Source organism: Vipera ursinii (genome assembly GCF_947247035.1).
Source record: "Vipera ursinii genome assembly, chromosome: 1".
Taxonomy (NCBI): Eukaryota; Metazoa; Chordata; class Lepidosauria; order Squamata; family Viperidae; genus Vipera; species Vipera ursinii.
The window spans coordinates 275,574,465-275,596,966 of record NC_139512.1 but is presented as its reverse complement, the minus strand read 5'-3'; the positions used below and the strand labels follow the sequence as shown (position 1 = coordinate 275,596,966).

At 38.7% G+C, this 22,502-nt stretch overlaps 2 protein-coding genes across 2 annotated transcripts in view; one reads left to right on the top strand and one right to left on the bottom strand.

Annotated features, from left to right (window-relative positions):
- Positions 1 to 22,502, top strand: part of TFB1M (transcription factor B1, mitochondrial) — a 38,829-nt gene that overhangs the window by 1,191 nt on the left and 15,136 nt on the right. Inside the window, exons 2-5 of the mRNA XM_083348124.1 lie at positions 349 to 500; positions 1,011 to 1,119; positions 2,852 to 3,003; positions 13,083 to 13,202. Of these exons, the coding sequence (XP_083204250.1) occupies positions 349 to 500; positions 1,011 to 1,119; positions 2,852 to 3,003; positions 13,083 to 13,202 (533 nt within the window). The remainder of the gene's footprint in view (positions 1 to 348; positions 501 to 1,010; positions 1,120 to 2,851; positions 3,004 to 13,082; positions 13,203 to 22,502) is intronic.
- CLDN20 (claudin 20) lies at positions 20,589 to 21,318 on the bottom strand. The gene has a single exon (XM_083358331.1). The coding sequence runs from the start codon at positions 21,301 to 21,303 to the stop codon at positions 20,644 to 20,646; it is 660 nt and encodes a 219-aa protein (XP_083214457.1). The 5' UTR covers positions 21,304 to 21,318; the 3' UTR covers positions 20,589 to 20,643.

The following is a 22,502-nucleotide window of genomic DNA, read 5'->3' as shown; positions in this document are numbered from 1 at the left end:
GTTTATCTGAATTAATCCACTTGATTGTCTCACATAATCAGCAAAATAAAGTACATTGTTAATATGACAAAAAAAAAACTGTGGAAGGACATACCACTTTTTAACTTTTAACTTTTTGAAAGAACTAGCTTTTGGAATGCAGAGGCCATATATACTGTTGTAATATAGTAAACTTTTAATCTGAAACGAAGTAAATGTAAATTATCATAGTTTGCACTACTGTGCTGTACATTAATTTGTTCAGTTTACTTGATTTAATGATGCAGTGATGAATGACTATTTTGAAGTGATAGCATTGTTTAAGTTTTCTCTGCTTGTGAAATCAAATCTCTATGCTCTTTTTTGCAGATAAAATAGTAAAGACCGCTGGCAATCTGAAGAATGCATATGTGTGTGAAGTAGGCCCTGGGCCAGGAGGAATCAGTAGATCCATTTTAAACTCTGGTGTTGCAGAATTGTTATTAATTGAAAAAGATTCTCGTTTTATTCCAGGACTTCAGGTACCCAAATATTGTCCAAAATGCTACTATTGATAATTACCTTTTACAGGTTAAATTGTACTATATTTTAATAACTAGTTATAGTAGTATATACTAGTGAGGTTGGTCTCAGCTGAACTTTGTGGTCTTCTGGAAATATTTGGAGCTGTTTATCAATGTGGTGAACTACTTAAATTACCTTCCAGAAAGTGATAAATAGGCTTAAATGATAAAAACAAGATTGAATTTATAATCACTTAAGTTAATTCTGTTTCAGTTTTTATAGGAAACAATGATTTTAAACTTAAAATTAATAATTTTAATATTGTTGCCTTTGTATTCTTTATATTTGTACAGGTTAGCATTTATTTAGCTTTCTTTTTGGCACATTTGGTGATAAGATAATTAAATGGAATCCCAAATGTTTAAGTTCTTGCCTTACAGATGCTAAAAATAATTCAATTTTTAGCAGATTTTTGAAAGGCAATTAAATCTCTTTTTAATATTTTTTTCTTTTTTCAAAAATATTAGATGCTGTCTGAAGCAGCTCCAGGAAAAGTTCGTATTGTCAATGAGGATATTTTAACATACACATTCACTGAAGCTTTTCCCAAACATCTTTCAAAGAACTGGGAAGATGGTCAGTATGCTACAAATACAAATATTAAGAATACTTCTTAAAATGAATTTACTACATGAGATTACTATAGCAATATAGTGATATGAGTGAAAGTTAATTTGTATGTTTTATGTCTTAAATTTGCTAGTAACCTGTAATGATCCATGTGATATATTTTTCCCTAAGTACAGCTAATGGCACAAGTGACTGCTGTTACCAAGTTAATAAATTCTAAAATTTCACTCCAAGTATTGTGTGGATCACAACTCTGTGCAATGAATTTCACTAGCAACTTAAAAAGTATTCAGAATCATGTTTTAAAATTCATTCTGGGGTGCCTAAGTGGCATATCTGCTTGTTTTCTAAGATTAGAACAAACACTATTTATAGGACATTTATCAAGAAGTTATCAGTTACTTACTAAAATATTGCCTTCATATGCTGTGCCTACAACAGCAATTAACTATGAGTTCCTGTCAAAGCCTTTTATGCTATTGGTACAGAGACTTTGCACATTTGGATAGGATAAATGCCAAACATGAGGTCAAAATCTAGATACAGGAATTTTTTTCCAAAGTTAATTTTACCAGCTTAGGTCAACAAAAAATGCACCATTGTTTTTCAGTTATGTCTGGAGACCTATTTGAAGGAAGATTCAGTTTGAGAAGAGAACAAATGTTGAAAACTTTCAGTTAATGCCTTGGGACAAAAATGACAGGGATCCCATATGACCAAAATCTCTGTCCTTGCAAATAAGTCATCACAGACTTTCTCTTTCACTGTCTGTTTTACTTCCCTAAGGTAAAGGATGTTGAAAATTCCATTCAGTCATAGATATGATGGTCAGATCAGCAAAAGATTCAGTGTTATGCCTTTTAAATAAATCTAAAAGTTGTTAGGAGACTTTCTACCTTTCTGCTTGTAATACCTATAGAACAGAAAAGGATAATTAAAATTATATCTTCTATTCTGAAGACAGCAAAATAGCAGACAGTCATAGGTTCATGACAATTTAATATGCACAAATTTATTTAGTTTTAGAATGATTTAGTAATCTCTGGTTTTATCTTTATATTCATAATTGAATATAAAGATAAAATGAGAGACTTTTCTTTTGGGCTTATTGGACAGAGAACTTGAACAAAATTTGGAACTTTGGTATTATAAATGCTGACAGCAGCAAGAATACTCTATGCATAAAAATGGAAGGATACTTTGATTCCCACAATGGATGAATGGCTGCAAAAGTTGATACAGTTAGAAAAGATGGCTTAAATTGACTGTTTTGAGTAAACAAAAGTACAATTAATTTTGTTTCTATTTGGAAACCGCTTCTGAACTTTGTGCTTCAGGTGGAAAAAAAAATGAAACTTTGGTTTTCAGTTTTGCTAATTAGATAGACTTCTTGTTATAGAAATGGCTAGTATATATTATTATGTAAAAGTAAAAAGTTGAGGTATGTTATTAGCTTATTCTACTGCACCCAAAAGAAGTCAATGCTTTTCTTTTTCTTTTCCCTTTTATCCTATACTTTTTCCTCTTTCCCTTCTCCTTCCCTTTTTTCCCATTGGTTCATTTTTCTTTGTATTTCTGTATTGTATATTATGATAAACTAATAAAAAAATGGAACTTGAGAATGATCTAGTAATTTTAAAAATTGTGTCATATTGGAATATATAGTGAAAGTAGTGTGTGTGTATATATATGTGTGTGTATACACATATCCTTTTATTCTCTGTTTTGACTTTTTAAGATCCTCCAGACATACATATCATTGGAAACCTTCCTTTCAGTGTCTCAACTCCACTAATAATCCAGTGGCTTGAGAATATATCTAATCGAGATGGGCCTTTTAGTTATGGTAGGGTACGGATGACCCTGACCTTTCAGAAAGAAGTTGCAGAGGTGAGTTTGTTTATTGAATTATTATACAATTATTTAACAATAAATATCAGCAATTTGCACATTAAGAATTATTAAGTTTAATTGGTTCATATAGTTTGGTCCATTTGTATAATGGGGAAGCAGTAATACATTTGCGGGCTTAGAGAATGGATTGTTACTGCTCTACCATATAGCAAGAATCCCTGTGTTTAAAGAAATTGTTTTGTTTGTAGCAGCAGGACTGATTCTTTTCAACCTGCAAGTCCTATGTATTTCCGGTTTTCCCCAGGGATAGTAGAAGATCCCTCCAAGACAATAGGGTATGCATGTGACAACTGCATACTTGACTAGCCCAAAGTTACTAGCCCAAAGTCAACCAGATGACTTTCATACATAAGACAGGACTAGAATAGGTAACTGAAGGGGCAGGAAATGATGAAACCTGTATCTAATTATTGCACTTGTATTAAGGTACTTGTATTGGGATGAAAGTTCAAAAAGTTATTTGAATTTTTGTTGTGATATCATGACATGACTTTCATCATTTCTTCATCATTATACAAGGAGTGTTTGCCTTACAGCCACAATTAGGACCAGAATTGTTCCCAAGCAAAGTGATTGTTAAGTGAGTTGCACCCAATTTTAGGACCTTTTTTTGCCATGGTTGTTAAGTGAATCACTGCAGTAGTTAAATAAATCAGAAGTCCCCAACCTTTTGGGCACCATGGACCGGTTCTGTGAAGAGAGGTTTTTCTGTGGACCGGAGGGGGTGTGGTTTTGTGTGCTGCCTGCATCCCATGGATGGAGCTTTGCTTGTTTGTGCAGACCGGTTGCTGGCATGCCGCAGCCCGGTACTGGTCTGTGGACCAGGGGTTGGGGACCCCTGAAATAAATAATGTAGTACTTAAGTGAATGCAGCTTCACCCATTGACAGAAGCTGGCTGGGAAGGTCACAAATGGCAATCACATGACCCCAGAATGTTGCAGTTGTTGCAAATACATGCTGGTTGCCAAGCGCCCAAATTTTGATCACATGACTGTGAGGATGCTATGACGGTTGTAATTGCAAGGACCAGGTTTTTTTTCAATGCCTGGTAACTTTGACCAGTTGCTAAATGAATGGATGTACTGTAAGTCGAGGACTACGTATGTTTGTACTGACCATCAGCACGACATAAATTTTAATTACGCATCAATAGCCATTCAGTAATTGCAACACTGTTACTAGCTGTTCTGTTCCAGCCTACGACCGGCCCTGTTTGTGTGTCAGGGACAACCCCTTTTTCCTTTTAACAATCAATAGGCTGGAAAAAACCCAACCCAAATTTATTTACAGTTCCAAATAATAAAGTCTTTCAAACAAAAAAGCAGCAGAATATTTTCTTCAACCAAAAATACATGATTCAAAACATCCAACAAGAGTCAAACAGATTAGCAAAAACGGACCAGGATTCTTTTTGAATATCTCTGAACGGTTGCCTTCAGCAACCAGCACCACCCACACCTTCCCCTTTTATTATCTGTCCCAAGCAGTGGCTTCTCAATGCCTTCTCCTCCTTTCACTGAGTTGCCTCATAGATTTGCTCTGCTCTGCTCTGCTGGATTGCCTTCTCCTTCTAGCATCTCTGAACAGATTCAGCTGCAACTTCTCTGAGTCCGACACCTCCTCCTTACACAGCTGAGCCTCATTAGGAACATGACTGGAGGGGCCAGGCTGAGAGTCCTGCAGTGCATTAGAGCTTCCCTCTGACACTGAAGGTTCTCCAAACCCCTCCTCCTCCTCCTCAGATTCCTCAGACTCAGCTGCTGGGAGCACAGGCTGACACTGAAGCACAACATTAGCCTTGGCTGTACATTATTCTATTTTAACACTGTGCGGAATGTTTCATTGACTTGTATGTGTAGGAATGGTCAAAATGATTTTGTGACATTGGTTGGTTTACACACTTTCAACATGCTACACAAAACAAGGTACCAATAAAGGAAAATTTTCTGATAAAGATAATCATGACATAAAGGGTACTTACATTAGTCCACAGTTCTGTGCGAATAGGACTTTGAATCAGTAAGGATGGAATTTTTTTCTATCCCCTGCGCCTAACAAGACAGAAGATCTACCAGTGCTCTGGAAAATGAAAAAAAAACCCAAAAACAAAACAACCTGCTGTTGCGAATTCTCTGAATTGATGCCAGAAATGTGGTTGAAAAATAGCAGCATTTCAGAAGAATCTCTCGGAGCATTTTAACGCACATCTGAACTGATTTCTTCCTCCCTAACTAATTCAGTAACAAAAGGTGCTCTATCGCAGTAAGACGGGGTCCTGAATCTTTTTTTTTAAGTGTGCCTTTTGTAATGTGTGTTGCAATGTTCAGTTTCTTTCCTAATGTTCTAGTTGAGTTTTAGTGATCATCTGTGCCAACCTCTGCAGATGGCGCAGTAGGGAGACAAAAGCCCTTTTATCAAAACTGGGTTCCTGTAGTTTCTGTCATTTCAGTTCAGTTTTCTGAAATAATTGGTAGTGTGAGCTGCTATTCTAAGCTTAGTGGTATGGCTGATGGATGAGGATTTTAGAGCTAAACAGGTTGGAAAAGGAGAAGAGCAGCCTCTTGGCATTTAGGCGGAAAAGGAGAGACTTAAGAACATAAGTTCAGTCTGCTTTATATAGCAAAAGCCAGCTGTACTTGCTTTTAGGTTTTCTCATATGTGACATGAAGATTATAGTGTTTTTTGCATATAATGTAGTTCAAACGGGATGCAAAATAGCACAGTTGGTTTGTTTCTTATATTAACTAATAAGACGGATATAAAAACAGTGACACAATCATGATAATAGAATAAATTTGTCTTCATAGTTATTGCAGAGATCTTTCTAATGTTTAAATACTTCTTAGTGCTATCTGAGCTGCCTCAAGGACTATATAAACTAGTCATTATGTTATGGTTATTTTTAATGGCTCCTCATTTCTTAGACATATCTATAGGTTTTAGATATATCTGATTTTCTATTACTATATTACTATTTTGACTTCATTTTTATTTTATTTTTCAAGGTCTGGCTTTTCCCAACTCATCCATTTTGATTATCTTTTACATAGATTAGTAATTATTGTTCCTTTTTAATTTTTCTTTTCTTTCTTGGACTTGTTTGTGTTACTGTTATTTTTTGTTATCACATTCCATGAGGTACAGGTAGTTTTTGCTTAAAGACTGCCCTGTTTAGCAACCATTCAAAGTTACAATAGTGCTGAAAAAAGTAACCTTATGACTGGTCCTTGCACTTATGGCCATTGCAGAGGGTGATCGAGATTCAGCCCTTTGCAACTGGTAAGTATTTTAAGACTTTCAGTGACCCGCAGTCCTGTGATTGCCATTTGCATGCTTCACAACTGGTTTCTGTCAGCCAGTGGAGAAGCTGCACTAACATCACAAGTCACGATCATATGATTACCGTATATACTTGAGTATAAGCCGACTCGAGTATAAGCCGAGACCCCCAATTTCACCCCCAAAAACTGGAAAAAGTTATTGACTCGAGTATAAGCCGATCCGCGCTCTGCAAGCCTCTGCCGCCAGCAGAGGCTCGATCCGCCATTTTGCAAGCCTGAATACACAGGAATACCCTGTGTGGCCACGGCTCTCGGGGAAGCCCTGGCTGTCCGCTTCCTCGCTCCACGCTGCCATTCGGGGCCCGCGCGTTCCTCGGGCAAATCGCGGCGCCCAGCAGGCGAGGAAACACGCCCGTTCCAGTCGCCCCCCCCCTTCCCTCAGGAGACGCAAAGCAAGTGACCGCCCAGAGCTTACCGAGGACTTGCGCGCGGCCGAGGCTTCGGTGCTTCCAGGATCGCGCGCACCTCTCCCAAGCCGCCGCCGTCCGGAGACCTGCCGAAGTTTGAAGAGGTTTGGGGAGGTGCGCGCGCACCTCCCCAAACCTCCCCAAACGTCGGCAGGTCTCCGGACCTCCGCGCCCTGCCTGCCTGCTTCTTTCCGCAGCGGAAAGAAGCAGGCAGGCAGGGCGCGGAGGTCCGGAGACCTGCCGACGTCCCCAAAGCTCCCCAAACGTCGGGAGGTCTCCGGACCTCCGCACCCTGCCTGCCTGCTTCTTTCCGCAGCGGAAAGAAGCAGGCAGGCAGGGCGCGGAGGTCCGGAGACCTGCCGACGTCCCCAAACCTCCCCAAACATCGGCAGGTCTCCGGACCTCCGCGCCCTGCCTGCCTGCTTCTTTCCGCAGCGGAAAGAAGCAGGCAGGCAGGGCGCGGAGGTCCGGAGACCTGCCGACGTTTGGGGAGGTTTGGGCACCTCCCCAAACCTCTCCAAACGTCGGCAGGTCTCCGGACCTCCGCGCCCTGCCTGCCTGCTTTTTTCCGCAGCGGAAAGAAGCAGGCAGGCAGGGCGCGGAGGTCCGGAGACCTGCCGACGTTTGGGGAGGTTTGGGGAGGTGCGCGCGCACCTCCCCAAACCTCCCCAAACTTCGGCAGGTCTCCGGACGGCGGTGGCTTGGGAGAGGTGCGCGCGATCCCGGAAGCACCAAAGCCTCGGCCGCGCACAAGTCCTCGGTAAGTTTTTTTTGTTGACTGGAGTATAAGCCGAAGTGGAATTTTTCAGCCCAAAAAGTGGGCTGAAAAATTCGGCTTATACTCAAGTATATACCGCCCTGAGTCCCTAGGGAGAAGGGCGGTATACAAATTAAATAAAACCTAAAACCTAAACCTAAACCTATACGGTACTTGTTTAACAACCACATCGTTTAGCAATAGACTTGCCATTAAGCAACAACAGTAGCCTTGAAGGACAGGAAGAAAAGCAACGTTCAGACAATTCCAAGTCCACTCCAAGAAACTAATTGGAGAAAAGCCCCTCCCTAGTTCACATGGAGATTAAAGTGAGAGAGGGGGGGAAAGCACATTCTGACTTGCAAGATTCTGTCATTAAAGATGTTCCGTTAAAAATAGCTTTAGAAATGTATTAAATTGATTAATTTGACTATGTTATAAATAAGGGAATCGGAGAGGGAATCCTTGTTGATGCAACCTGAGCTATTTAGAAATAACTTATTTGCTATTGTTTACTTTTGATTATCCAACCACTGTATTGCTTCATAAATATTTGAATGTAAATATTAAAAAATTAATAAAACTTGTACAAAAAGAAATAGCTTTAGATATATATGGCATTGGTTTCTTAGTCTGGTCTACTTTATACGGCTAACAGTAACTGAGAATTGTAGACGTGATGTCAGGAATGCTAAAGCCCGCAGTGAACTGAGGTTGCAAAGAAAGCGAAAGAAGAACAAATATGTTCAGTCTAATGGGAAATTAAAAATACCAATATTCCAGATGGTTAATAAAGATGGCAAAACTAACAGAGAAAAGAGAAAGCTACTCAATTCTTTAATTGTTTCATTTTCTTCAACAAGAAATATGTTTCACTTGGCCTCAGTAAAAATAGGATGAATGGGCAGGATTGAAGTTCAAGCTTCCTATTACCTGACTTTATTTTTACATTTGAACAAGTTCACATGGCTAGAATAGCTTGAATTATGTTTGATAGGGAATTAAAACAATTTGCTGATGTTTGTTTGAACATCTGCTCATCCTGTAGAATGCCTAATATACCTGATGACTAAAGGAGAGACTGTGCATATCTTCAAAAAGCTGAAAAAGAGAATTTGGGAAAGTGTAGGCCAATTTGACCAGTCAATTTGTAGAAGGTTCTTTAAAGCAAATTATAAAAAAGTCAGTGTGTAAACGTCTTTAAAAGTGTGATAGTTGCCAAACATTAATATGGATTTCTGAAGAATAAATCTTGCCAGATTAACCTTATCTTAACAACAGTAACAATAATAATAAACATCCAGATCTGCCGATCCCTTTGTAAGGACTCGATAGTTAGACAAAAATTTCAAATCCAGTCTGAACATCTGGCTGACTGTGCGATGATTAATAATGTTGATAATAATAATAATAATAATAATAATAATAATAATAATAATAATAATAATAATATAATCTTGGTAGGTTATAAAAATGCTATATAGGGGGCTTCTGGTTTTGTGCAGTTAGCGCAGCAGTCGAGGGATTGCAGGGCTCCGCGCCCTATGGTTGATTTCTCTCTGGGGACCCTAAATGGGCCCAAAGCCACCCTGGAGAGGTGGCAAGGAAGGAGGGAAGCCCCGACAATCATGGGGAGACAGTCGATCCGGACATCCGGGGAAAGCCCTCCAGAAACTGACAGAAGAAAGGCTAGCTTCATTCGTGAGTCTAGTCCAAGCTACATGCAGCTGAAGCCAAAAAGCATGACCGTAAACAGTGTGATTGAACTGCGTAAGAGTATTGATTCTCTCTTCTACCTGACTGATTCCCTGAAAAACAAAACGAAACCCAGAAGTAAAAATCCTCCAAAAGTGGGGGGGGGTTGCTCCAGTTCTCTCTAAATGGAAGTGGTGAATTAAATTTATTTATTTTATTTATTTTATTTTATTAGATTTATATACCGCCCTTTCCCGAAGGACTCAGGGCGGTTTACAGGGCATTTTAAAATCATACCAATACAAAATACAAAGTTAAAAGACAAATAAAAGATTAAATTATCCCTGAAAATAAAACCCCAGTTAAAATTCTCAGCCTGGGCCAGAGAGCTCAAAGAGCCAGTTCCCCAAATTTATGGGGAATAAAGATACAGAAATAAAATTAATATAAGATTTAAACCTGGAAAATGTGAAATCAATGGAATTTATTAAGCATTTCCTGGCAAAAGATTATTGACGGAGCTAAAAGGCTTATTTGTTTTGAAAATTAAAAGATGAACTAGTGCTGACATCTAGTGGTGGATGGAAATACTGCCCTAAATATACAGCCCAGAAAAAACCTGATATTCTGACCTTCAAAGCCTTAACTAAACAAAGAACAGCTGTAATAATAATAAAAAAGAGAACACTGTGGTCTATCTACAAAGTAAGAACTATATACCGGTAACTTAGAAAAAAATTGACCTTCCTGGACTATAAATACTTTTAAAACTGTTACTTTAAAGCAATTGGAAGAGAAAGGATTTTTGGTTATTATGGAGCATCAGAGGTCTTCAGAAAGAATGTACCAAGAAAAAATAAATACTTTCCAGGAGGAAATGTATGTTATGTTACAAACAATTACAAATGACACTAATTTCAAACCATGAGGAAATTAAAAATGAATTTGAAAACTTAAATGAATGCATTTTTAATTTAACGTCACAACAAATAAATGATCAGAAAACAAAAAAAGAGAGTGGTCATGTAAAGCAGACAACTGAATATAAACTAGTGGAAAGAAATTTAGAAATGGAGACTCAAATGAAGAAGAACTTACAAGAAACTGTGGACATGGAAAAGAAAATTCTAAGACCACAAAATAAGTTTGAGGACAAGGAAAAAGATTTCACAAGATGGATTCCAGAGCTGTTGGGAGTACTACAAGAAATGGGGAGACAAAATATGATGAGAGAAATCTTCAGTGAATATAAAGGGGAAAAATCTCTATACAAAGACATGATGTTTGATTCGTTTCTTATATTTACAACAACATCTACAAGATTATGGAAAGACTGATTCAACAGAAGAGATTGATTGGGAAAGATATTTGGCAAAAGGAGAGGGCTAAAGTGAGAATTAAGGAATTAGATGATGCGGCGTATCAGAGGGAACACTTAAAAAATAAACATTTGCTTGAATGTGGTTGAAGAAATAGATTTTAATTTAAGAGGGATGAATACAAGTAAGATAGCATTTTTTCTTTCTTTTTCTCTTTTTTTAGTTTGTTTTTTATATGGGGAAATATAAAAATGTTTGGGATGGTTAATATAAAGGAAATGTTTTAGATATTTAAATATAATTGATCTTAAGAAAATTTTAATAGATAACTAAAAATGTTTTGAATAGAGTTAAAAAATTAGATGATTGGATTTATTAAATGGAACATCTGAAGATTAAACACAGGTTTAATTATGAGTAAAAAGAACAGAAAAAATTGGAAATAAATATATACTAGTTTAAGAGGGATATGTATTTTAAGTAGTATATTTTTATTTCTTTTCTTCCTTTTTTTCTCTTTTTTCTTCTCCTTTCTTTTTCTTTTTCTTTGGTGTCTTTTTTGATTTACTTTTTAAGATATGAAAATAAATTTAAATACGTAAATGTAATTAACCTTGAGAAATTTTTAGCCAGTAAGAATGTTTTGAACATTGTAGGAAAAACAAATTTAAATAAGAATTGTAAACCGGATTCATGACAGGACAACCAAGATGACTAGACAGAAAAGAAGCATGGTGTTGATGTGATTATTCTTCGTAGAAATTTCAGAAAAAAATTATATTTAAATTGTTACCTATTGAATTAATAAGTATTGTATTAATTCAAGGTTGGCAAAGAGAATATTATTGGAAGAAGAGGAAATCAAGCAAAGCTATTATGTGGATTTTGGAATATAAAACTGATTGTTAGTGATTACTTTATCAATATAAGCCCAGACAACACACTGTTTATTAAATATTATGGTGTTTATGTTAAAAATCAATAAAATATATATTTTTAAAATGCTATATAGGTTGATTTTAGTAATACATTTGACAAATTACCCTAAGACAGTAACTCTGAAGATATCTGACAGTTTTAAAAAGATCTTAGAATAATCATAGACTGCTGAATTATCACCATTGTGAAGTGGGTAGAAAAAAAAATTGGAAGCCTCAATGATATCACTGCTTCTAAAACACAATAGTAATATGTAGTTCCAATTTATCCTGTATTAGAGCCTCGCTTTTGAGAATTCAAAACACTTTATCGCATGTATCTTTGCAAATTTTAAAGTGGCTTCCCATTCTAAACTGAAGATGTTTAGTCAGTGTGAGCACTACCTAAGACAAAACAGATCAACATAGCTTCAGAAAAAGTGATAATAAACAGTGGTAATAATTCAACAGTGGCCAATCATTAGTTCAAGAAAGGAAAAAGAATACTCCTAGACAAATTTGGCCACCCCAGAAAGCTTTCAGTAAGAAATAGATTATTTTTTTCTGAGACTTTATTTTTTCCATGGAAATCATTACATAATCCTAGTTTACACTGGGAAGGCTTTACTTTTGTTAGACAGCTAAGAAACTTTAAGTAGGAACAATGCTTGCTAAAACATTGAACCAAGCTTGTGATTTAAGCAGGAACCAGCATTTTAAGCTGACTCTAGAAACGCAATATTGGATTAGAATATATATAGAATCCTAATATTGGGTTAAACTTCTAAACGTTTTTCAAAGATAGGTTATGTAGCATTTTCAATAGCAATCTATTTTGGTATTAGGCTTGCTTATAATAATAATAATTATAATGCACACTTGCATTTTGTGTGAAACTTAGCAGCTGCTAGACTGACTTGTAAGGTTAGGGCAGAAAGTTATAAAAATAAAATTGTTCATGTATTGATATATCCAAACACGTATATTCCAAAACATATACTTTATAGGCCATTGAATTATAGATTAATGAAGCTAAATCTGCATGTTATATAGAGACTACAATAATGTATCTATTCTAAAAGACAATGTAGGCTAAAGTATAATTCTTCCTGGTCTTAGAATTCCCTTTGCTTTACTTATGAGCATTTGTAAGTTAAAAAAAAATAGAGCATTCATTATGATTTATAAACTGGATTAAAATGTTTTCTTCATTTTTTTATTTTTCTATAATACACTCAGAGATAAGTCCTCTTGAATATGTTTCCAAATGCTACAGAAATATATAAAAAAATTTATTTGTGGAATTTATTGAAATACTGTGTTTAGGTCGCTATGATTTTTTTGAACCCCAAAAGTATAGAAATATAATGGCAGTAAAATTGTATTTGCTTTCTTTTACTTCAGGCCTGTTTTACTTATAAGAGAAATGTTACCATCAGTAAAATTTAGACCTTCCATTAATTGTTACGGCAATAAGTGTGATTCTATTACTGATAGCTGTAAAAAGATTTGTAAACTATTTGGTATTTTAGTTAACAGGCTGCTCTTAAGAACACTTTAGTTTGGTTGTGCTACAATAATGCTTGCATTCATTTACAAAAACATTTTTCTTCTACAGAGACTCACAGCTAGTGCAAAATCCAGACAGCGAAGCAGGCTTGCTATAATGTCTCAGCACCTGTGCACTGTTCACAAAGGTTTTACAATTCCAGGTCAAGCTTTTGTTCCAAAGCCAGAGGTCAGTCTGTTCATTCTTTTTGCATTTTTTTTTTGCAAATAAGTGTTTGAAGCTTCATTCAGCTATTCACAAAGCCGTTAGCATGGAGACTCAGACATATTCTAATTTCACAGAGTATTCATGAAGGTTGTTGGATAAGCTCCAAAAATACTGAAAAGTAAACTTAGTAATAAGAAGCATTTATAATTGTGGGATATAAATTTTCAGTGAAGATGAGTGAGAAAGATTTAAAGGCAGCATTCGAAAGGAAGGCAAATCAATAAAAGAGAAAGAGTGATAGATGAGAAAATGTTCAGATAAATTCCAAGTACCCCAGTGATGTGTCAGAATTCTTCAGAGGTCTTAAGTAGCGGGAAGCCCTGTGGGGCTATTCCAAAGGAGCATCAAACTCTTTGTTAAATTATTTGTACAATCTGTAGGAAATCACACATTCGTGGCAACAATAAATGTTGACATACCTCTGGGAAATCGCTATTTTGGTTCATTGTGACACTTTGTGGAGACAAGATTTCCTTAGAGGTGGCTGTGTCCAGATTTTGAGAATAACAACTCAAGTAAAATGCTATTCCAAAAAGAAATGTTTTCTGAGGGTTTCCTGAACCAGTTCCAAAACCCAGTCCTATTCTATTCCTTCTAATATCCAAAATAGAGATAGTGATTACTTGGTTGTAATGTTACACATGTCTCCTGTTTATTGCTGCCATGGTGTGGTTTAGAAATTGCTCGTGATAATTGTTTTCCTCTTTTGTATAAGCCATAATTTGTTTATGCCATGGTTTATATAAATGCATACTATGGTGGCTAGGTTTTCAGTTCACATTAAGGCAGAATGAAATGAATGGGGGTACCCTCCCAGAACTTGGAGCGTCCTTTAATGATCATTCAGAAGCTACGGCTGGTATAAAATGCAGTGGACTAGGCAGTCCAGTATCTTCATGTGAATCCACAGGTTTCGTGGATGCATTGGTTAGTAGAGAGTTTCCAAGAATGATTCTTGCTGCTAATTGTCACTGTTAAGGCCCAATGTAATTCAAGACTTGGTTATCTAAAGGACTGCCCATCCAACTAGATCAGTGATGGCAAATCTTTTAGAGACTGAGTGCCCAAACTGCAACCCAAAACCCACTTACGTATCATCATGTGCCGCGTGGGCGTGGCCCATTGGGTGGGTGTGGCCAATTGGGTGGGCATGGCCCATTGGGTGGGCATGGCTGTGGTGGTAACGGCAGACTGGGTGGGACTAAAAAGCTTAATTAATCAATTCCAACTTTGCGAGATCTTTTTTTTTCCCGCGAGAAGTTGAAATTGATTGATTGATTGAACCTTTTTTTTGCACATGGCGGCAGAGGCCTAAAGTGAAAAGGTTTTATAAAACCCAGCTGAAGGCCTAGGACTAGGGCGATGGCGCACATGCCCACAGAGATGGCTCTGTGTGCCATAGGTTCACCACCACGGAACTAGATCAAATAAGGTTAACTCCTTCCAGGTCCTACCTTTGTGAAATGGGCATCTGACGGGCCCTCCAAAGTGAGTGTTTTTGGTACTTACTCCTATTCTATGGAACTCCCTCCTTTGGCCAGCATTGTTCCTTCTTGATTTTAGGAAAGGTGTAAAGGCTTACCTATTCCTCTTTGCACAGGAGGACAGTGTGCTATGATAGGAGGTGGGATTTGCAGGCACATAATTTCATTTTTTTATTTTTGTATTCTTTCTATTTATCTGTCTGCCTATGTAATCTTGAAGAAATATTTTATGTTCAGATTGTTAACCTAAAACATTTGGGAATGGATGGCATACAAATAAATACCGGTAGTCTTGAAAGTGGCTAGCACTTCAAAAATATATAGTACAAAAAGCACATACCGTATATACTTGAGTATAAGCCGAATTTTTCAGCCCACTTTTTGGGCTGAAAAATTCCACTTCGGCTTATACTCCAGTCAACAAAAAAACTTACCGAGGACTTGTGCGCGGCCGAGGCTTTGGAGCTTCCGGGATCGCGCTCACCTCTCCCAAGCCACCGCCGTCCGGAGACCTGCCGAAGTTTGGGGAGGTTTGGGGAGGTGCGCGCGCACCTCCCCAAACCTCCCCAAACGAAGCCGGGTCTCCGTTCCTCTGCGCCCTGCCTGCCTGCTTCTTTCCACAGCGGAAAGAAGCAGGCAGGCAGGGGGCGGAGGAACGGAGACCCGGCGACGTTTGGGGATATTTGGAGAGGCGCCCAAACCTCCCCAAACGTCGCCGGGTCTCCGTTCCTCCGCCCCCTGCCTGCCTGCTTCTTTCTACTGTGGAAAGAAGCAGGCAGGCAGGGCACAGAGGAACGGAGACCCGGCGACGTTTGGGGATATTTGGAGAGGCGCCCAAACCTCCCCAAACGTCGCCGGGTCTCCGTTCCTCCGCCCCCTGCCTGCCTGCTTCTTTCTGCTGTGGAAAGAAGCAGGCAGGCAGGGCACAGAGGAACGGAGACCCGGCGACGTTTGGGGATATTTGGAGAGGCGCCCAAACCTCCCCAAACGTCGCCGGGTCTCCGTTCCTCCGCCCCCTGCCTGCCTGCTTCTTTCCGCTGTGGAAAGAAGCAGGCAGGCAGGGCACAGAGGAACGGAGACCCGGCGATGTTTGGGGATATTTGGAGAGGCGCCCAAACCTCCCCAAACGTCGCCGGGTCTCCGTTCCTCCGCCCCCTGCCTGCCTGCTTCTTTCCGCTGTGGAAAGAAGCAGGCAGGCAGGGCACAGAGGAACGGAGACCCGGCGACGTTTGGGGATATTTGGAGAGGCGCCCAAACCTCCCCAAATGTCGCCGGGTCTCCGTTCCTCCGCCCCCTGCCTGCCTGCTTCTTTCCGCTGTGGAAAGAAGCAGGCAGGCAGGGCACAGAGGAACGGAGACCCGGCGACGTTTGGGGATATTTGGAGAGGCGCCCAAACCTCCCCAAACGTCGCCGGGTCTCCGTTCCTCCGCCCCCTGCCTGCCTGCTTCTTTCCGCTGTGGAAAGAAGCAGGCAGGCAGGGCACAGAGGAACGGAGACCCGGCGACGTTTGGGGATATTTGGAGAGGCGCCCAAACCTCCCCAAACGTCGCCGGGTCTCCGTTCCTCCGCCCCCTGCCTGCCTGCTTCTTTCCGCTGTGGAAAGAAGCAGGCAGGCAGGGCACAGAGGAACGGAGACCCGGCGACGTTTGGGGATATTTGGAGAGGCGCCCAAACCTCCCAAATGTCGCCGGGTCTCCGTTCCTCCGCCCCCTGCCTGCCTGCTTCTTTCCGCTGTGGAAAGAAGCAGGCAGGCAGGGCACAGAGGAACGGAGACCCGGCGACGTTTGGGGATATTTGGAGAGGCGCCCAAACCTCCCAAATGTCGCCGGGTCTCCGTTCCTCCGCCCCCTGCCTGCCTGCTTCTTTCCGCTGTGGAACGAAGCAGCCTGAACGAAGCAGGCTGCTTCTTTCCACTGCGGAACGAAGCAGCCTGCCTGCTTCTTTCCGCTGCGGAACGAAGCAGCCGGCGGCGGAGGCTTGCAGAACGGCGGATCGGCTTATACTCAAGTCACCAACTTTTTCCAGTTTTTGGGGGTGAAATTGGGGGTCTCGGCTTATACTCGAGTCGGCTTATACTCAAGTATATACGGTATACTTTTGGAATAAATTGGGCAGCTATCAGAATTGTCAATTTCCTTGGTAACAGTATGGCAATGGCCTGTCATTGCCTTACTTCAGGATTTTTTTTCAACCTTCTGCAACTAATTTCCCAAATGTTTCCCAATTTTCCCAATATTAACAAGGTCTGGACCTAATATATTGTTTAGATCAAGATTGGCTAAGTACTGCAATCTTGTTGCTCAATAGAGAGTTAGAATAGCAGATGGCATCGAGCTGTATGGTGGGATGGCCAAAGTCAGATTCATTTTCAGACACTACTAAACCATTTGTGGGACCTTAGACAGATGACCACATTTCAGCTTAGCTTGTGTCACAGGATTGTTAAAGGGTTAATGCTTACATAATAATGCATCATTTAATATTACATGACTGATCCTGATTAGAAGATGACTTGGGAGTTATTTTCAGAGTAACTATTGTCCTTTCTCTGTCCTTGATATACATGGGTTAGTGGAAACTTTGCATAATTATTGGAAAACAAACCTGAAGGATTCTGGGACCTGCTGATGTCTTGACAGTGTCCTTCATCATTGGTGATGATGACTAGTCTGGTGAGAACTTCAACAATATCTGGGGGATCACTGATTCCTGATCCTATATTACAGTGTCTCCTGTAAGAAACATTCTGGCTTTCATGTGTTCCCGGCCAGTGATTGATTGTTACTTTTCATCTGTAAGGCAGGAGAAAAGGGAATAGACTGGCCTGAAATTAATTGTCTTGATGCTCTTCATTTGGGCTGGCAATAGGACGCCAACTTTTGCAAATTGGTTTTCTTTTGGAGATTACAGTGCTAGTGTCAAACTCACCTTATGAGTACTGTTATAAAATCCCCCCTTTTACAATCTTGTAGCCCCTATAAATACTGTTATTTGTTCTGTTTTTATTGCTCTTTCCATGTTAAATTGGTGGTGGTAATATACAGTATATCTGCAGAGAGAGTACTCTCTTAAGAACTGTTACTCTTCTCTATTTCTATGCAAGCAGTATTTCTTTTGTTTTGATGTTGCTGGTGCATTTTTTCTTGGAATTTGTCTGACTTTAACAGAATACTTTTAACTTTTTTGTCTGAGAATTAGATTGCATGGTATTATGCCAATGCAAGCTTGCCAGCTGTGTTAAAAATATTTGAACTGGGTTCTTAATTTAATACATTTTTTCCAAACACGATTAATGGTATTTCCAGAAATGAAATAGCTGGCACACAAAATATAACTAGATTATTAATCTATATTTGTTAAGATGCTAGCTATGAATTCTTATTTTCTCAAAAGCAGCAATCTTCATTTTTGAGCTGTTTACATTCGTTTTCATAAGATAATGATTTCCATGTAGAAGAAAATGGTGATATTCATTGGCTATCATGTGCTGTAGTGGGAATGACCAGACATTGAGAATCAAGATAGTTTCTCATGCGTACTTTTACAAAATGGCTATCATGGGCCCTTTTTTTTTAAACAGTTGCTATAGCGAAACACTTATTTCCAACATGGTGAACTGATGAAGTTGCTCCCAGGTTGCTCATCACTTTTAGCTTCCAGAATGTCCTCTGCCAGTCTACTCAAAGTTTTTTGGATCTTATATATCATGAAAATAATAACATTTTGCTATTAATTGTTGAATTGCAGTTATATTTCTGCTATAAAGTTTCTCCTAGTTTGGGGCTGCTTCTCTTCAAAGTTTGGGTTTTCTTTTGTTTTAACATACTTAAGGTTACTTCTGCATATGTCTCAGAACTGGCACAAGCAGATGTTTGTGGATGAAAATCAGCATTAAGATACTTATCTTAAAAATGCCCCTTTAGGAAGAAACAGGTATATATATATACTGCTCAAAAAAATAAAGGGAACACTTAAACAACACAATGTACTGTATTTAATAGTAGGATGTCTTTATCTTATGTTCCCTTTATTTTTTTGAGCAGTATATTTTTAATAAACTATAATAATGTTTTGCAAACTGAAGTGCTGCACTAGCCAAACATAGGCAGTATATTTTGAGTTTGTGTTGTACAGTTTTTACCAAGTTTTACAAAGTAATCAGATTCCTTGTGCAGATTTCACAGGTAGTGGCAAAACTCACTGTGGCTCCTTAGCAGCGCTGAGAGGTTTACTGCCTCTATTATTAGAGATAATGTTTAACTCCCATGGCTACTAATAATTAATAACCTTACTGTCCCTGCAATTGATGAGTCTTTTTTTAAAGAACAGCTTACCCACCACATCTTTTTGTAGTAATCTTTAAAATTTAACAGTGTGTTTCACGTATCCCAAAACTTTACCCCAGCCCTCTCTTCAGCTTTGCTATGTAACTCAGGATTCTGACAAAAAAAACACCCAATATCTTATAGATTTGACAATTAATAAATATGTGGATTAAATGAGGGACTGAAGCAACTTGAGGGAGGAGAGATAATAAGATTGTAATTATCTATTGAAAAGAAGATCTGAAGTCACTTATAATTTTACTAACTTTAATTCATTTTTTGCACTTTTTTTCATTTAATTTTTATTCTGGGGGAAATTTTCTTAATTTAAAAAACAAACCATGATTCTGGTTTTTTTTATAGGGAAAAAGTACACCTCATTTTTATCATGTTATGTATAATTTTAGAAGCCTCTACATATCCTTTTATTTTTCTAACTAAAAAAAATTCATGCTATAATTCTTTTGTAAGAAACAAAAGACTTATCTTTTGGTGAAGTTATTTAACATTGCTGACACTAGAAAATAGGTGCTATAGAAATCTACAGATAGCTCAAATTATATTTCAAGCTATTGATCCAAACTTTGCTCTTTATATTGTGCTATATTGCTAACATGTTCAAATTTTATCTCTCTTGAAGGGAGATGAGTGGTTATTTTGTGACCGATCATGATTTTTGCAGATGGACACGAGAAAAAGATTTAAAGAAGCAAGACTAATCAAGTGTCTCATGCTGGCAAAATAATTATAAAACAATTGACTATTGCCTGCTAAATCTTTGAGTGGCATATAGCCAAAATCTTTGGAATCTGATTGAAGATTGCTTTGTAAATAGTTTGCATAAAGTATAGATAATAGCTAGATGACATACAGCTTTAAATCCTGCTGAAGTACTCACTAGTTACTGACAACTGGAACAGTTTATTTAATTATGTTTAGTTTTATGTTATTTAAGACACGTAGAAATCAAGCTTGAAAAAAGGAGTTTTTAAAAATGTCCTGTAAATATAAATAGGTAGGTCTTGTTAGTCCTGTTGTGTTTGACTTAGTGGCAAAATATTAAGTAGAGGTTTTCCAAAGAAAGCGGAATGGGTGCAGGTTATTGTGGGGCATGGAATCTCTGAAGTCTAGGGGCAGCTAATCCTCAGAAACGTTGGGATAACTGTTATTCTTTCAAAGAAACCTGGAGAGACCATTTATCATAGTCGTTGAAAACTGACATTGAGAAATGCAGCCAACATTTAAAAACAAAACACAGAAATCCACAGCAAGGCAGAATCAGTTCAGCTGGTACCATTGTTAAAATAAGTCACTTGGTGATACTAAATGAGGCATGTGACAGATACAAACTAACTCTTGTAACTAATTTATATTATATTTACACCCCTACCACCCATTCTCAGTATAATCCAGTTGCAAAGCAGTTTCAGTAATAAAGGGTGGGTTAGTTTTTAAATTCTTAGCATCTTTTTCTTTCTTTTTTTAATAAATAAGAAACAGCTCACCCAATGTCTTTATAAGGATTGCATCAATCGCATTGTTATAAAAGCAAGACCACATAAGCAACCTCGATAGACAGGTCCACCACTATATTTACACATAGTCCTTCAGGCTGTAGTCTTTGTCCACTTGCCGGGCAGCTAGGTGCAGGTTCTGCTGCTTGTTAGGATAAATCCCTGGTCTCTGCTGTTTCTTAAAACAGGAAGTGCCAAAGATGGTACCTGCAGCAAGCAGAAGTCCAGCCGAAATAAATCCAACGTAAACTGCTCCTCCTGGTTCATGCTTACTGCTTTCTGGAATAGTTGGGTCCAGAAAGTTGGAAATAATCTCTTTCGTGTACCAGGCTGTTGGTATCAAGCCAGATATTCCTGCCAAAATAAAGAAGACTCCTCCGGCAACTGACGTGTGGTTTTTGGTCTCTCTGTCCCCTCCCAGGAGGGTGCACTTCATCCCCACTGTGGCGATGCAGATCCCAAAAATGGAGAGAATGCAGGACAGAATCATGGTGGTCCTTGCTGCCTGGATGGAAACAGGGAGAGAGAGGATTGAATATTTCAGTGTGCAGCTGAACATCCCGGTGCTGTACCATGTGCAGTCCATCCAGAGCCCTTGCATCTGAGTGATGGCTGTGATTATGTTTGAGCCCGTGTCTGCATTCACCTTCCAGTTGGGCAACAGGGTGGCTGCGATCGCACCAAAAACACCAAACAAGGCTAGGATGAAAGCAAAAAACTGGAGCGCGGCTGATGCCATGATGAGATTTGCCGTCACCTTTTGTCTGCCTGTTTCTTTTCTGTTGCTGTAAACCTGTGTTACTGTCTGATGGCTCCCCAGCCAAGGCTGTAGTTGTCTGTATGTGATAGGAGGAGGGGAGAGAGTGGCAAGGGCAGGAGAATTGAGCAAACAAGAGGGCTTGCATTTGAAATAACGGCTAACTGAATGATTTGCTAAACGTGACCCTGCAGCAGATGAGAAGGCTACAAAAGGACTGAGCAGATGTACACCGGGCACTTGGAGAGGGGTGATTATAAATGGGTAGTGAGTGAGAGCAACTGAGCATGAGGAGGTGTTGATAATCAGCCACAGTGGCAGAAACTGCAAATGAAATGGTAAGACGTAAAATTGAGATATGTCCTGTGCCAAAAAAAATCAAGGAAAGATTTGTGCCCTTATTGGCCGGCTTAAGAAGCTTCCAATCCATTTTGTAAGACAGCATGAAGAAATTTTTTTTAAAAAAATGTAATTCTAGTCCTATAAACAGTATAGGTCTTAAATTTCCAATGGATTTGAAATGAAATGTACATCGATATAACTTCTCAATTCTTGCAATGAATATACTCAGGCTAGAGTTCAAATAGTCTTTTCCTACTTTCATTCTTTTATACACATATAAATACTAATCACTGATTGGGAACCCAAGAATTCACCAGGTTCATGCTATAGGTGTCCCAGTGACAGTTTTTAATTAAACACACATGAACAGCTTTGCTTCTGTAAGTTTTCAAATATTTCCCATTAAATAAAAATTAACAGTTCTATAGTTGTTTCAATTTTATCTCAGTTCAGATATTATTGATTTTGAAGAGTAAAAACTGGAAGTCCTGGTAATGGAAAGGGAATGAATTTGTTGTACTTAAGGCTAAGATAGTGTATCAACCATTCCTTTATGATTATTTTTTTTATACTGAACTTATCAATTTAATTAGTTTCACTGCTTACCATGTCATAATCTTATATCGTCTTCCTTAACTTATTGTCAGTAACTTATACTGAATGGGTATACTGTGTATTAACAGTGTTAAAATTGCTTCTGCAAGAGAGTATATTTCATATGTTTTGTTGGGAATTCCTTCATTTTAAATTCTCACATCCCTTGTGTCTTATTTTCTGCCACAGTATGATAGATCCAGCTTCATCTCCTCATCAGCTGTGATAGAGGGAGAAGCCAGCCC